Source organism: Coregonus clupeaformis, chromosome 8 (genome assembly GCF_020615455.1).
Source record: "Coregonus clupeaformis isolate EN_2021a chromosome 8, ASM2061545v1, whole genome shotgun sequence".
Classification (NCBI taxonomy): domain Eukaryota; kingdom Metazoa; phylum Chordata; class Actinopteri; order Salmoniformes; family Salmonidae; genus Coregonus; species Coregonus clupeaformis.
The window spans coordinates 49406675-49421208 of record NC_059199.1 but is presented as its reverse complement, the minus strand read 5'-3'; the positions used below and the strand labels follow the sequence as shown (position 1 = coordinate 49421208).

Genomic DNA, 14534 nt, shown 5'->3' with positions numbered 1-14534 from the left:
ACTGTGAAGGGGGCAGGGGAACGTTTCAAGTCTGGACTAAAGGGGTAGTCAGTTACCGGATGGACATGCTAGAAAGTGCCAATATTGTTACATGATGAACAAGTATGTAGGTGTTTGGAAATGTGCATTATGGGAACTGCAGTTTTAAAGCCATTGCTGTCTCTAACAGGTGCATAGTGTGTAGGTGAGCCTGGAGCATAAGAGGGAAGAGGACTGATGTAGCATTATGGGAGCTGTAGTTTATGTACTGTAAATATCTGACTGAAACAGGTGTGCAGTGTGTTGGAGAGCCTGGAGCAGGAGTATAAGAGGGAAGAGGACTGGTGTGGGGGGGCTGATAAACTGGGTCCTAACTGTGAGTCAGACCACGTCACTCCCATGATCAGCAAACACCTGGAACAGAAAGAGGCCTTCCTCAAGGTAGGAACACACACACAAATGCACACAAACACACCCCCCCATACACACACACACACACAGCTGTTACCCATGTGTCCAACTGTGTGTCTTTTGCTAGGCATGTACCCTGGCCAGACGTAATGCTGACGTGTTCCTGAAGTACATGCACCGGAACAGTGTTAACATGCCTGGGATGCTCAGCCATGTCAAAGCACCCGAACAACAGGTCAAGAGTGAGTATCATACATACAGTTGGTAGAGCATGGCGTTTGCAATGCCAGGGTTGTGGGTTCGATTCCCACGGGGGGCCAGTATGAAAAAAAAAAAAATGATGTATGCACTAACTGTAAGTCGCTCTGGATAAGAGCGTCTGCTAAATGACTAAAATGTAAATGTAATACACACACATTCATATTATACCATGAGAATGATTTATCTAAGACAGTATAATCTAGTCTAATATCTGTGTTCGTGTTGCGGTCAGACATCCTGAATGAGTTGTTACAGAGAGAGAATCGTGTTCTCCACTTCTGGACCATGAGGAAACGACGGTTGGACCAGTGTCAGCAATACGTGGTGTTTGAACGCAGCGCCAAACAGGTACACACACAATTTACACACACTCTCAATCACTCTGTCTCTCTCTACCTCTCAATCACTCTCTCTCTTTAACTCTATCTCACTCTCTCTCTCTACCTCTCTATCTAACTCTCTCTCTACCTCGCTATCTCACTCTCTCTACCTCGCTACCTCACTCTCTCTCTCTACCTCTCTATCTCACTCTGTCTCTCTATCTCACTCTGTCTCTCTCTACCTCTCAATCACTCTGTCTCGCTACCTCTCTATCTCACTCTGTCTCTCTACCTCTCTATCTCACTCTGTCTCTCTACCTCTCTATCTCACTCTGTCTCTCTCTACCTCTATCTCACTCTGTCTCGCTACCTCTCTATCTCACTCTGTCTCTCTCTACCTCTATCTCACTCTGTCTCTCTCTACCTCTATCTCACTCTGTCTCGCTACCTCTCTATCTCACTCTGTCTCTCTCTACCTCTATCTCACTCTGTCTCGCTACCTCTATCTCACTCTCTCTCTACCTCTATCTCACACTCTCTCTCTACCTCTCTATCTCACTCTCTCTCTACCTCTATCTCACACTCTCTCTCTACCTCTCTATCTCACTCTGTCACTACCTCTATCTCACTCTGTCTCGCTACCTCTCTATCTCACTCTGTCTCGCTACCTCTCTATCTCACTCTCTTTCTCTACCTCTATCTCACACTCTCTCTCTACCTCTCTCACTCTCTCTCTACCTCTCTTTTTGTCTTTTGTTTTCTTTCCTACTCAAAGCTCTAACAACAGTCAAAATGGCTGTTCTCTCTGTCCCTTCATTCTCTGTTTCTGTCCGCTCATCTGTAACACCTGTCTAGCGCTCTACTCCAATGTCCACCTCAACGATCTCTGTGTGTGTGTAATCCTCAGGCTCTGGAGTGGATCCATGACACGGGAGAGTTCTACCTGTCAACCCACACCTCCACTGGCTCCAGTATCCACCACACACAGGAGCTGCTGAAGGAGCACGAAGACTTCCACATCACAGCCAGGGTAGGAAGGAACACACATGCACGCACACAGACACACAGACAGACCGAACTATATACAGTAGACACAAACCTATACGTCATAACGTTTTTAAAACCCAGCATTACACATTGAAAATTAAACCCTCTCCTTCCCTCCTCTCTCTCTCTCGTTCTCTCTCTTTCTCACTCCCCCCCCCCCCCCCTCCCCAGCAAACAAAAGAGCGTGTCAAGCTGCTGATCCAGCTAGCGGATGGCTTCTGTGATAAGGGCCATAGTCATGCTGTGGAGATAAAGAAGTGGGTGACTGCAGTGGACAAACGCTACAGAGACTTCTCCCTGCGGATGGACAAGTACCGGACCAGTCTAGAGAAGGCACTGGGCATCTCATCTGACACTAACTCCAAGGCTGTAAGTCTGGAGGGTGTGTCGGGGTGTCGACGAGGTGGGGGGGGGTATGTATGTGGAGGGGGAGGAGGCATGTTTCCATATAATGGTTGCTGGAAATATTAATGGTTAAATCATCTCTGCACACTGAAGAAGGCTTTTAGTGTAAACATTTGTGTATGATGATCCATGCCCTTTGCAGATAAAACAAAGTGCAGCTCTTCAAAAGTACTTTTTGGGACAGTCCTACTGTATTTCTTTGTAAATCATCTCTCCCTCTCCCTTCCTCCATCCCTCTCTCAGAGTAAGGACCTCCAGTTGGACATCATCCCGGCCACACCTCAAGGGTCAGAGGTCAAGCTGAGAGACGCGGCTCACGAACTCAACGAGGAGAAACGCAAGTCCGCTCGCAGGAAGGAGTGCGTCATCACTTCCTCTTAACTTCCTGAAACCGCATAAGATCGGTCACAGTCATAATGAACCAATTCCAAAGCCAATCAACCAGTAGATCCTGCCTTGGCCTCTTGTCCCAACTCATCATCTCATAACTAAAACTGCTGTAGCAGCACTACTACTAATACAGTACACACACACACACACACACACACACACACACACAACACACACACACACACACACACTGCTCTAAACAGCCACAACTACAGACACGACAATGCATTTTAAAATGCATCTCACAAATCATCACCATCATAATGAGTTATGGCCAGGTTATAATGATGTCTTAATGGACAGAAACTCCTACAGGCCTTACATTATTCACCAGTCTAAATGGACAGGGCAGACGGACTAAAAGGGTTCTATTGATAATGATATAAATCAGCAAAAGAGGCTAACCATGTGTGTGTTTGTGTGTGTAGGTTCATCATGGCTGAACTGATTCAGACAGAGAAGACCTATGTCAGAGACCTAAGGGAGTGTACGGACGTAAGTTTAACCTACTCTGTCTTTCTCTACCCCCAAACCCAGGGGTGTCAAACTCATTCCATGAAGGGCCTAGTGTCTGCAGATTTTTGGTTAAGACCTAGACAACCAGGTGAGGGGACTTCTTTACTAATCAGTGACCTTAATTCATCAAACAAGTACAAGGGAGGAGTGAAAACCCGCAGACACTTGGCCCGCGGTGGAATGAGTTTGACACACGTGTCCTAACCTATAGTGGAATTCTACTGCCAATGTCTGGCGCCACCTTGTGGAATTTTAACACAACACGTGAACTTATGAAATGTAGGGTGCTGTGTTGAATTCCATTATATGCAGCGGCTGTGAATTAATTGATCTGATATCTGCCCCTTCCGTGTGTGTGTGATCTAACCCCCTCTCTCCATCCTCCTCCCTCCAGACATACCTATGGGAGATGACCAGTGGGGTAGAGGAGATCCCTCCTGGCATCGTCAACAAGGAACACATCATCTTTGGAAACATGGTGGACCTCTATGAGTTCCATCACAAGTATGTAATTTACATACTGACAGGCAGACAGCAAACCATTGCAGCTGGTAGTCAAACAGTTGAAACTCGTGGTTAATTTCTAATGCCGAAACACTATACAGTTTTATGGTGTCTGCCCACCTGCTCACTCTCTCTCTCTCTCTCTCTCTCTCTCTTCTTCCCTCTCCTCCATCAACAGTATCTTCCTCAAAGAGCTGGAGAAGTATGAACAGCTACCAGAAGACGTGGGCCACTGCTTTGTCACATGGGTGAGTGTGTGTGAGTCCCTAAAATAGCCAAATGTAGGTTTCTATGAAATAGAGAGAGGATGTACTCCAAGTAATAATTTCTCAGGACAGATTTATCTCTATTTCTAAATTGTGATAGGTCAAAAAGGAAACGTATGGCTTTGGAGTATATTTGTTTAAACTCTTAGTTGTATTTCTGTGTGTCCAGGCTGATAAGTTCCAGATGTACGTGAACTACTGTAAGAACAAACCAGACTCCACCCAGCTTATCCTAGAGCACGCCGGACCCTACTTTGACGTGAGTACCCTGCTCTCCCATTGGCCCTCACTGTGACGGACAGCTCTTTGCGTCCAATCACATCACTGTGTTTCTCTGTGTGGGCGTGTACAGGAGATCCAGCAGCGGCACCGATTGGCCAACTCCATCTCCTCCTACCTGATCAAGCCTGTTCAGCGAATCACCAAGTACCAGCTTCTGCTCAAGGTAACCATAGCAACCCACTGCTATAAACCACATACACAACCACAACAAATGTTTGTACCCTTATGTTTACATTGTGATGAGCAGGAATGTAGGGACATACCTTTTTATTTGGTGAGTAGCATTTATGCACCCATCACACTAGTTATCATTAGCGATTATGTTACTTGACGTCCATAATCTTGTCTGCCGTTCAGCCCATCTTTTTTTTCTCCACTACATCCCAGGTTATGGGTAATTGAGCACCCACAAATGGGCTGATTGTCTTTCACAATAATACGTATTTGCTTTCAAAGGGTTTTTGTTGATGGTACCTCTCTGATGTGTAGGAGCTGCTGACGTGCTGTGAGGAGGGGAAAGGAGAGATCAAGGATGGACTGGAGGTCATGCTCAGTGTCCCCAAGAGAGCCAACGACGCCATGCACCTCTCAATGCTGGAGGGTAGGACACACACACATCTAACCAGCGATGCTCATGAACATATGTATGGTGAAGTAACTCTCTATCCCTTTCTCCATCTCTCCCTCCATCTCTCGCTCCCTCTCCTGTAGGTTTCGATGAGAACATTGAATCTCAGGGAGAGCTGATCCTGCAGGAATCATTCCAGGTGTGGGATCCTAAGACTCTGATCCGTAAGGGTCGCGAGCGGCACCTCTTCCTCTTCGAGATGTCCCTCATCTTCAGCAAGGAGGTCAAGGACTCCAACGGACGGAGCAAGTACATGTACAAGAGCAAACTCTACGTGAGTAAAACATTCTCTCTCTCTTTTTCGTTTTCTCTCTCTCTCTCTCTCTCGCTCTCTCTTTTTTTCATTTTCTCTCTCTCTCTCTCTCTCTCTCTCTTTTTCATTTTCTCTCTCTCTCTCTTTTTCATTTTCTCTCTCTCTCTCTCTCTCTCTCTGTCTCTGTCTCTGTCTCTGTCTCTGTCTCTCGGTCTCTCTGTCTCTGTCTCTGTGTCTCTCTTTTTGTCTCTATATATCTTTATTTGTCTTTATCGCTCCGTCTGTTTATAGTGTGTTATTGGCTCGAAATACACATATACGTATTACATATTGCCAAAGGAATTCCTATAAAATGTCAGGGATTTCTCTCCCTCTCTCCAGACGTCAGAGTTGGGGGTAACAGAGCACGTTGAGGGAGACCCCTGTAAGTTTGCTCTGTGGGTGGGACGCACCCCAACCTCCGACAACAAGATTGTACTCAAGGTAAAAACAGAGGGGAATACCTTCCATCCCTCTCTCCTCTCTGCCTTGTTACTCTTCCCCCTCTCCTCCTTTCTTCTACTTCCAATCCCTTTTTACTTCTCTTCTCCTCTCCCCTGTTTGATTGCATGACTATTGTGCTGCCTGATGGATGTGAAGCTTCGTATGAGCCTTCGTATGGGCTTCTCTGTTTCTTGTTCCTCTGTATTTCTCTCTCTCTCTCTCTCTCTCTCTCTCTCTCTCTCTCTCTCTCTCTCTCTCTCTCTCTCTCTCTATACATCTGTTACCTGGGTCTCTCTATCGCTCTGTGTTGTGTCTAATGACTGTTCTATCATACAGCCTAGTCTAGTACAGTACATCTGTTACCTGGGGCTGTTTTGTTTATGTTTGTATCTCTGAATATTAAACGTTCGTTCGCTAACCAACCGTGGGCTAACATGCTTACGCCAACACCACTGACATGAACTTTAACCCCTAAACTCCCACAATTCCTCCAACTCCCACACCCTCTAGCTACTTTTTACATCCTCTGTATGGAGTAGAGGCATATACATTTTTCTCTTCTAGAAAAATGGATCTCTTCTTGTTTTAGGATTTGACACCTCACGTGTTGACCCTCTTTCTCTCATCTTCCCTCTCTCTGTCTCTCTCTCTCTTATCTTCCTTTCTTCCTCTCTCTCTATTTTTCTCTCTCCTTACCAAACTAAACATCTTATATTTTTTTAATACCCACCTCCAAAGCTAGTTTTAGTACTGATGCTTCTTGTTTGTGTCAGTGGTTGGAAAAGCATGTTGCCCTACTCCTAACCTGTTGTCTCTGACATAATATAATGACTCTGTTCCTATTCTGTCCATCAATATAACTGTTAACCACCTAACTAATTAACTAACTAGCCACCACCAAAATGCTCTAACTGTTGTCCGTCAGTCATCTCGAACCAGTCTGTCGTCATTGAAAATGTAATATAAATTAACTAAACACAAACCAGTGAAATTCTCTATTTTATATTTGAACCAAAGCCAAGTCAGGGATGCAAACATGGATCGATGGTGAGTAAAACTGTACTAACTAGCCTAACACCTAATATAGCCCTCGGCTGCATCTCAATACTCTACTGTGGCCTCCTGTCTTTGTCACCTTTCCTCTCCTACTCTCCTTATTCTCTGTTTCAATGTCCACACTAGCTTACTACTTAGAATGAAGCCGTGTGGATATTGGAATATAACCGTTTCTTCTCCAGTGGGGTCTATTAAACTGTTTAGACTAAAATATGAGTTCAGAGAGCGAGGTGATTGGGTGAATTAACTTATGACCTTTGACCCCTCCTCCCTGGGCCAATGGCAGGCGTCGAGCATTGAGAACAAGCAGGATTGGATCAAACACATCAGGGAGGTGATTCAGGAACGAACCATCCACCTGAGAGGAGCTCTGAAGGAACCCATACACATCCCTAAGTCTGCCACCGCCAAGCACCACAAGGGACACCGCAGGTACAGGTACACAAGTGCATAAGTATACTATACACACCTACACACAGAGACAAACATACACTGAGTGTACAAAACAAAACTCTTTCCATGACAGACTGAACAGGTGAAAGCTATGATCCCTTATTGATGTCACCTGTTCAATCCACTTCAATCAGTGTAGATGAAAGGGAGGAGACAGGTTAAAGAAGGATTTTTAAGCCTTAAGACAATTGAGTCATGGATTGTGTATGTGTGCCATTCAGAGGGTGAATGGGCAATACTAAAGGTTTAAGTGCCTTTAAACGGGGTATGGTAGTAGGTGCAGGCACACCAGTTTGAGTGTGTGAAGAACTGCAACGCTGCTAAGTTTTTCACACTAAACAGTTTCCTGTGTGTATCAAGAATGGTCCAACACCGAAAGGACATCCAGCCAACTTGACACAACTGTGGGAAGCATTGGAGTGAACATGGGCCAGCATCCCTGTGGAATGCTTTCGACACCTTGTGGAGTCCATGCCCCGACGAATTGAGTCTGTTCTGAGGGCAAAAGGCAGGGTGCAACTCAATATTAGGAAGGTGTTCTTAATGTTTTGTACTCTCAGGATACACTCATATGCATGTAGACTCACATGCACGCATTCACACGCACAACCACCTCCCCAAACACACACTTACACACTCACCTCTGCCTGTGTATTTGTCTCTATCAGGGATGGAGAGGACTTGGACAGCCAGGGTGACGGCAGCAGCCAACCAGACACCATCTCTATCGCCTCACGCACCTCACAAAACACACTGGACAGTGACAAGGTGGGCACACACACACTGGTCATCTCTCTAGCGTTACGAACATCACAGAACATAGACAGGTGAGAACAGCACACAGTATTTCTAAAATGTGATCATGAAGAGAAAGCTTCAGTTGAAAAGGACCTGAGGACTTTGACGCCTGCTTTTACCTCGCAGGGGAATAATGTAATAATGATCCGTCCACCTCCTCCTATGATTCTACATTGCTCCTGACCATCTCTCTCTCCGCTCCTCCAGCTGTCCGGTGGCTGTGAGCTGACTGTGGTGATCCATGACTTCATGGCTGGTAACAGCAACGAGCTGACCGTCCGGAGGGGCCAGACTGTGGAGGTCCTGGAGAGGTGCCATGACAAGCCTGACTGGTGTCTGGTGCGGACCACGGACCGCTCCCCTGCCCACGAGGGACTGGTACCCTGCACCATGCTCTGCATCGCCCACTCACGCTCCTCCATGGAGATGGAGGGGATATTCAACCATAAAGGTGGGTTAGGAGGTGTGTGGTAGGAGGTAGTGTCATTGAGTTTCAGAAAAGCTCTTTATTATGGATTATTCTATGTATTATGGGTGGGGGAAGAAGTGTGTGTTCAAAGTCCTCTTCTGTCTTTGATAACCTCTCCCTCTCTCCCCCTCCTCCCTTACTCCCCCTCCTCCCTCTCTCTCTCCCACTCTCGCCGTCCTCCTCCCTCTCTCCCCCTCCTCCCTCTACCCCTACAGACACTCTATCAGTGTGTAGTAATGACTCCATCATGCCAGGCTCCTCTGCCACCCTACAGCCTGGGCATCACGGCATGGGCTCACACACCTCGCCAGGGCCCAAACGACCAGGTAAACACACACACACACACACACACACACACACACACACACACACACACACACACACACACACACACACACACACATCTCACCAATGTTTGCAAGGGAGTGGCTCCTAATCTGTGACCGGATCTTTCATTTCTGAGGTTCCGTATCCGTGAGTGGGCAAATTCTCTCAGTATCTCGCAGGAATTTGGGACTTCAGTCTTTTTTTTTAATGCCGAAACCGGATTAGATACATAGCTATGTTCTGGATGGCAGGGAGCTCGGCCCCAGTGATGTACTTGGCCGTACGCACTACCCTCTGTAGTGCCTTGCGGTCTGATGCCAAGCAATTTTGAGGCTGGTTGGACGTACTGCCAAATTCCCTAAAACGACGTTAGAGGCGGCTTATGGTAGAGAAATGAACATTCAATTCTCTGGCAATAGCTCTGGTGGGCGTTACTGCAGTCAGCATGCGAATTGCACACTCCCTCAAAACTTGAGACATCTGTAGCATTGTGTTGTGTGACAATTTAAAAAATAATAATAATAATGAAAGACTGCACATTTTAGAGTGGCCTTTTATTGTCCCCAGCACAAGTTGCACCTTTGTAATGATCATGCTGTTTAAATCAGGTTCTTGATATGCCACACCCATCAGGATTATCTTGGCAAATAAGAAAAGGTCACTAACAGGGATGTTAACAAATTTGTGCACGAAATTTGAGAGAAATAAGCTTTTTGTGCATTTGGAACATTTCAGAGATATTTTATTTCAGCTCATGAAACATGGGACCAACACTTTACATGTTTCATATTTTTGTTCAGTGCAAATGAGAAATGGCAATCCAAAAGAAATGTAAACCAAATAAATATGCCTATTTTAGGCTATAAATACATGACGTTACCGCTTCTTTTCCCCTGGTCAGAGGGGATCAGGACACATAGGCTCTAGTAGTATTTTTACTTAATTTCTTTACACCACTGCACGTACTGTATTAAAGCCTTGAATCTCATAGGGACCTCTCTTTCACCACTGGTCATGTAGCTAGCTGTTAGCTAGTAGGGTTAAATCTGTTTCAATTGGACTACAGTTTGCTAGGCTGGCTAGCTAGGTTGTAGCCTACGCTGACTAGCATTGCTAGCATTGCTAGCATGCTAACGTTAGCTAGCTAACTAATGCCGATACACTATAGTCGTGGGTCCGCAAAATCAAGCAAATGTTACAGAACTCATGACAAAACCATGTTAAGACATTGAAGTGGCTATTGAATATTGCGAATATAATCTTTTTGGCATGAAACTCTGATTTAACTACAGGTATGTAACTAATCCAGTGTCGGCATGAGAAAATGAGTGAAGTCCCAAATTCCTGGGAGATACTGCGAGAATTTGCGCACTCACCGATATGGAGCCTCAGAAATAAAGGATCCGGTCACGGATTAGGAGCCACTCCCTTTTTGCAAAGGGATTGAGCAAACAATTCTAAATTCAAAGTGGTTGAAAAGGAGAAGGTGTGTGTGTGTGTTTGTGTCTACATGTACGTGGTAACATTCTCCATCCCCTTGTCCCAGGTAACACCCTGCGTAAGTGGCTGACCAGCCCAGTGCGTCGTCTGAGCAGTGGCAAGGCAGACGGGCACGTGAAAAAGCTGGCACACAAACAGAAGAAGAACCGCGAGGTGAGGAAGAGTGGTGAGATGACGGGCAGCGCCCAGAAAGACTCTGATGACAGCGCCGCTACACCCCAGGATGAGACTGTGGAGGAGGTGAGGGGACGGTGGCGACAGACAGACATGGCCACACACACGCCTATTCACCAGCAGGATTCTCTGAGTCTCTCTCTCTCTCTCTCTCTCTCTCTCTCTCTCTCTCTCTCTCTCTCTCTCTCTCTCTCTCTCTCTCTCTCTCTCTCTCTCTCTTTGTCTCTCTCTACCTTTCTCTCCCTCCCTCCCTCCCTCTCTCTCTAATCTCTCCTCTCTCTCTCTCTCTTCTGCAGAGGGTGCGTAACGAGGGGCTCTCGAGTGGGACCCTGTCCAAGTCCTCGTCCTCTGGGATGCAGAGCTGTGGCGAGGAGGAGGGCGAGGAGGGTGCTGACTCTGTACCCCTACCGCCCCCCATGGCCATCCAGCAGCACAGCCTACTGCAGCCTGACACACAGGACGACAAGGTAAGGGGGAGCGGGAAGGAAGAGAAAAGGGGTACAGTCAGCCTGAGGATAAGGTGAAGGGGTGTACGGGTGGGGATAAGGTACGAGAGAGGAAAGATTGGGGAGGGGGTAAAGTGTAGAAAGTCTAGGCTAACTGGTACACACATCTAACATAACAGATAGGCCTGTAACCAGGAAGTGTAACACTAAACAAACAATCCTAAACTACCCCAAATCTAAGATCCCCCACACAGCAAACTCATCCTTTCTGTTACAGTTTCTCTCTCTTATGATTTAGTCATGAGTTTGATTATTTTGTTATTATATTCTACAGACAAACATTACATCAATTTTAGTCAATTTTCTTCTCACTTCCTGCTGAGCAGGGCCTGTATTCACAAAGCATCTTAGAGTAGTACGAGTGCTGATTTACGATCAGGTCCCCCCTCTTATTCATCATGATGAAAGGCAAATCTGATCCTATATCAGCACTCCTAGTCTGAGACACTTTGGGAATACAAGCCTAGATTTCAATTCATTATGAAACATTGAAGCTGCTATTCAAATAGAAATCCAATGAAATGCATCAGTTACTGTTCCCGTCCTGGGGTCACCTTTTCTTGGCGCAGCAGCGTTTTTCTCTGACACTAATTTCTTTCTCTTTTTGTTTGTTTTGTTTCTGACTGTATCGTTGGTTTGCTGTCTGTTTACTGTTTACCATGCTGTAGCATTACCTTGATTTATGTCCTGTCTTTGCTTTGTCTCAGTTTCCATACCTCTCCATCTCCTGAATCAATCCTTCCATCTCTCTCCCTCCTTTTCTCTTCCCTCAGTAGTTCAGTTCTCTCTCTCTTTTTCCCCTCTCGGTAACTGTACTATAGACTTAGTTACTGTTTTTCTTTCGGTTCTTCTTATGAAAGTTAGTTGAATGACAACGGATGTAGAATGTTGACGTCTGTTCCTGTCTTCTAGTTCTTCTAGTATGTTTCTCTCTGAGGCAAAGGACACTTCCAAACGTCTCTAAAAGAGCTCTTTTAGTCTGCCTGCCTTACGCTCTCTTGCTCTCTCGGTCTCTCAGTCTCTCTTCAACACCCAAACTTGCTCTCTCTCTCCTCTTAGTATCTGCGGTGCTTTATCCAACTATAGAATTACTCCCCCTCTTCATCTTTCTTCTTAGTTTTGATTATTTTCCATTTTTCATCACCAGCCCGGTTCCTTCAATATACGGCTTTCACCAAACAAGTCTAAGTTTTGATTATGCATTTTAAGCATTTTTCGCCTCGTTGCCTGGTTACTCGTCCGTTTGCTGTGTGATAGCACTCTCAGAATAACTCAGAGGCACATGCAGAACAGAGCAGGTCGAAGTCTCTAGACGCTGATCTAAGGTCAGCTTTGCGTTCTCTCACACTATTCGCTTCAGGATCGAATTTGGGGCAAGCTGATCCTAGATCTGTGCCTAAGAGCAACATCTTGCGTCAGGAACACTTGTACAAATGAACAAAGTCATGTGCTAAAATGACTATGATTCAGAACCCCCTCCCTCCTCCTCCCTCACCCCTCTCACCCGTCCTCACCCCTCCCCTTTGTGCGTTAACCCCATTGCACCATGTTATTAATTGGCACCTACTGTAAGCCCTGGCGTGGCCAGAGGGTACACCCCACCCCACCACACACTGACCCTTAGTGGGGCACAGCACAGTCTGGAGACAGCACAGCAAGGGTGAGAGACTCTCATACACTTTACTGTACCTCCTTACCTTTTCAATGTCTTATACAGTCATTATATACATTCTCTTTTCTTTTCTGAATGCCGTCCTTTATTATACAGTTCATATTTCATCATCCACTTTTAAAAGTTCCTTTATTATATAGATGTCTCATACACTCTCTATGAGGGAAAAAAGGATTTGATCCCCTGCTGATTTTGTACGTTTGCCCACTGACAAACAAATGATCAGTCTATCATTTTAATGGTAGGTTTATTTGAACATTGAGAGACAGAATAACAACAAAAAAATCCAGAAAAACGCATGTCAAAAATGTTATAAATTGATTAGCATTTTAATGAGGGAAATAAGTATTTGACCCCCTCTCAATCAGAAAAATGTCTGGCTCCCAGGTGTCTTTTATACAGGTAACGAGCTGAGATTAGGAGCACACTCTTAAAGGGAGTGCTCCTAATCTCAGCTTGTTAACTGTATAAAACACACCTGTCCACAGAAGCAATCAATCAATCAGATTCCAAACTCTCCACCATGGCCAAGACCAAAGAGCTCTCCAAGGATGTCAGGGACAAGATTGTAGACCTACACAAGGCTGGAATGGGCTACAAGACCATCGCCAAGCAACTTGGTGAGAAGGTGACAACAGTTGGTGCGATTATTCACATAATGGAGGAATCAGCCCAGAACTACACGGGAGGATCTTGTCAATGATCTCAAGGCAGCTGGGACCATAGTCACCAAGAAAACAATTGGTAACACACTACGCCGTGAAGGACTGAAATCCTGCAGCGCCCGCAAGGTCCCCCTGCTCAAGAAAGCACATATACAGGGCCGTCTGAAGTTTGCCAATTAACATCTGAATGATTCAGAGGAGAACTGGGTGAAAGTCAACTCAACTCGCCGTGTTTGGAGGAGGAGGAATGCTGCCTATGACCCCAAGAACACCATCCCCACCGTCAAACATGGAGGTGGAAACATTATGCTTTGGGGGTGTTTTTCTGCTAAGGGGACAGGACAACTTCCCCGCATCAAAGGGACGATGGACGGCGCCATGTACCGTCAAATCTTGGGTGAGAACCTCCTTCCCTCAGCCAGGGCATTGAAAATGGGTCGTGGATGGGTATTCCAGCATGACAATGACCCAAAACACACAGCCAAGGCAACAAAGGAATGGCTCAAGAAGAAGCACATTAAGGTCCTGGAGTGGCCTAGCCAGTATCCAGACCTTAATCCCATAGAAAATCTGTGGAGGGAGCTGAAGGTTCGAGTTGCCAAACGTCAGGCTCGAAACCTTAATGACTTGGAGAAGATCTGCAAAGAGGAGTGGGACAAAATCCCTCCTGAGATGTGTGCAAACCTGGTAGCCAACTACAAGAAACGTCTGACCTCTGTGATTGCCAACAAGGGTTTTGCCACCAAGTACTAAGTCATGTTTTGCAGAGGGGTCAAATACTTATTTCCCTCATTAAAATGCAAATATGCGTTTTTCCGGATTTGTTTGTTGTTATTCTGTCTCTCACTGTTCAAATAAACCTACCATTAAAATTATAGACTGATCATGTCTTTGTCAGTGGGCAAACGTACAAAATCAGCAGGGGATCAAATACTTTTTTCCCTCACTGTATATATATATCTTCTCTTGTTTTTCAATACCATGGATTTACCTCTTATGAAACTTATTGGAGACTACACTATATACAAAAGTATTGGCTATTTCAGCCACACCCGTTGCTGACAGGTGTATAAAATTGAGCATACAGCCATGCAATCTCCATAGACAAACATTGGCAGTAGAATGGCCTTAATGAAGAGCTAAGTGACTTTCAACCTGGCACCGTCATA

At 45.6% G+C, this 14534-nt stretch overlaps 1 protein-coding gene across 7 annotated transcripts in view; it reads left to right on the top strand.

Moving 5' to 3' along the window:
• Positions 1-14534, top strand: part of LOC121571881 (triple functional domain protein) — a 108517-nt gene that overhangs the window by 52835 nt on the left and 41148 nt on the right. For 3 of the 7 annotated variants that reach the window (XM_041883653.2, XM_041883655.2, XM_041883659.2), the window contains 21 exons: positions 271-420; positions 518-632; positions 884-999; positions 1879-2001; positions 2190-2387; positions 2667-2782; positions 3242-3308; positions 3724-3833; positions 4012-4081; positions 4269-4358; positions 4452-4544; positions 4871-4982; positions 5093-5283; positions 5644-5745; positions 6763-6792; positions 7088-7239; positions 7923-8022; positions 8260-8503; positions 8737-8847; positions 10395-10588; positions 10819-10989. In XM_041883653.2, the coding sequence (XP_041739587.1) occupies positions 271-420; positions 518-632; positions 884-999; positions 1879-2001; positions 2190-2387; positions 2667-2782; positions 3242-3308; positions 3724-3833; positions 4012-4081; positions 4269-4358; positions 4452-4544; positions 4871-4982; positions 5093-5283; positions 5644-5745; positions 6763-6792; positions 7088-7239; positions 7923-8022; positions 8260-8503; positions 8737-8847; positions 10395-10588; positions 10819-10989 (2655 nt within the window). The remainder of the gene's footprint in view (positions 1-270; positions 421-517; positions 633-883; positions 1000-1878; positions 2002-2189; positions 2388-2666; positions 2783-3241; positions 3309-3723; positions 3834-4011; positions 4082-4268; positions 4359-4451; positions 4545-4870; positions 4983-5092; positions 5284-5643; positions 5746-6762; positions 6793-7087; positions 7240-7922; positions 8023-8259; positions 8504-8736; positions 8848-10394; positions 10589-10818; positions 10990-14534) is intronic. The other 4 variants (XM_041883657.2, XM_041883658.2, XM_041883654.2 and 1 more) reach the window with 3 other exon arrangements.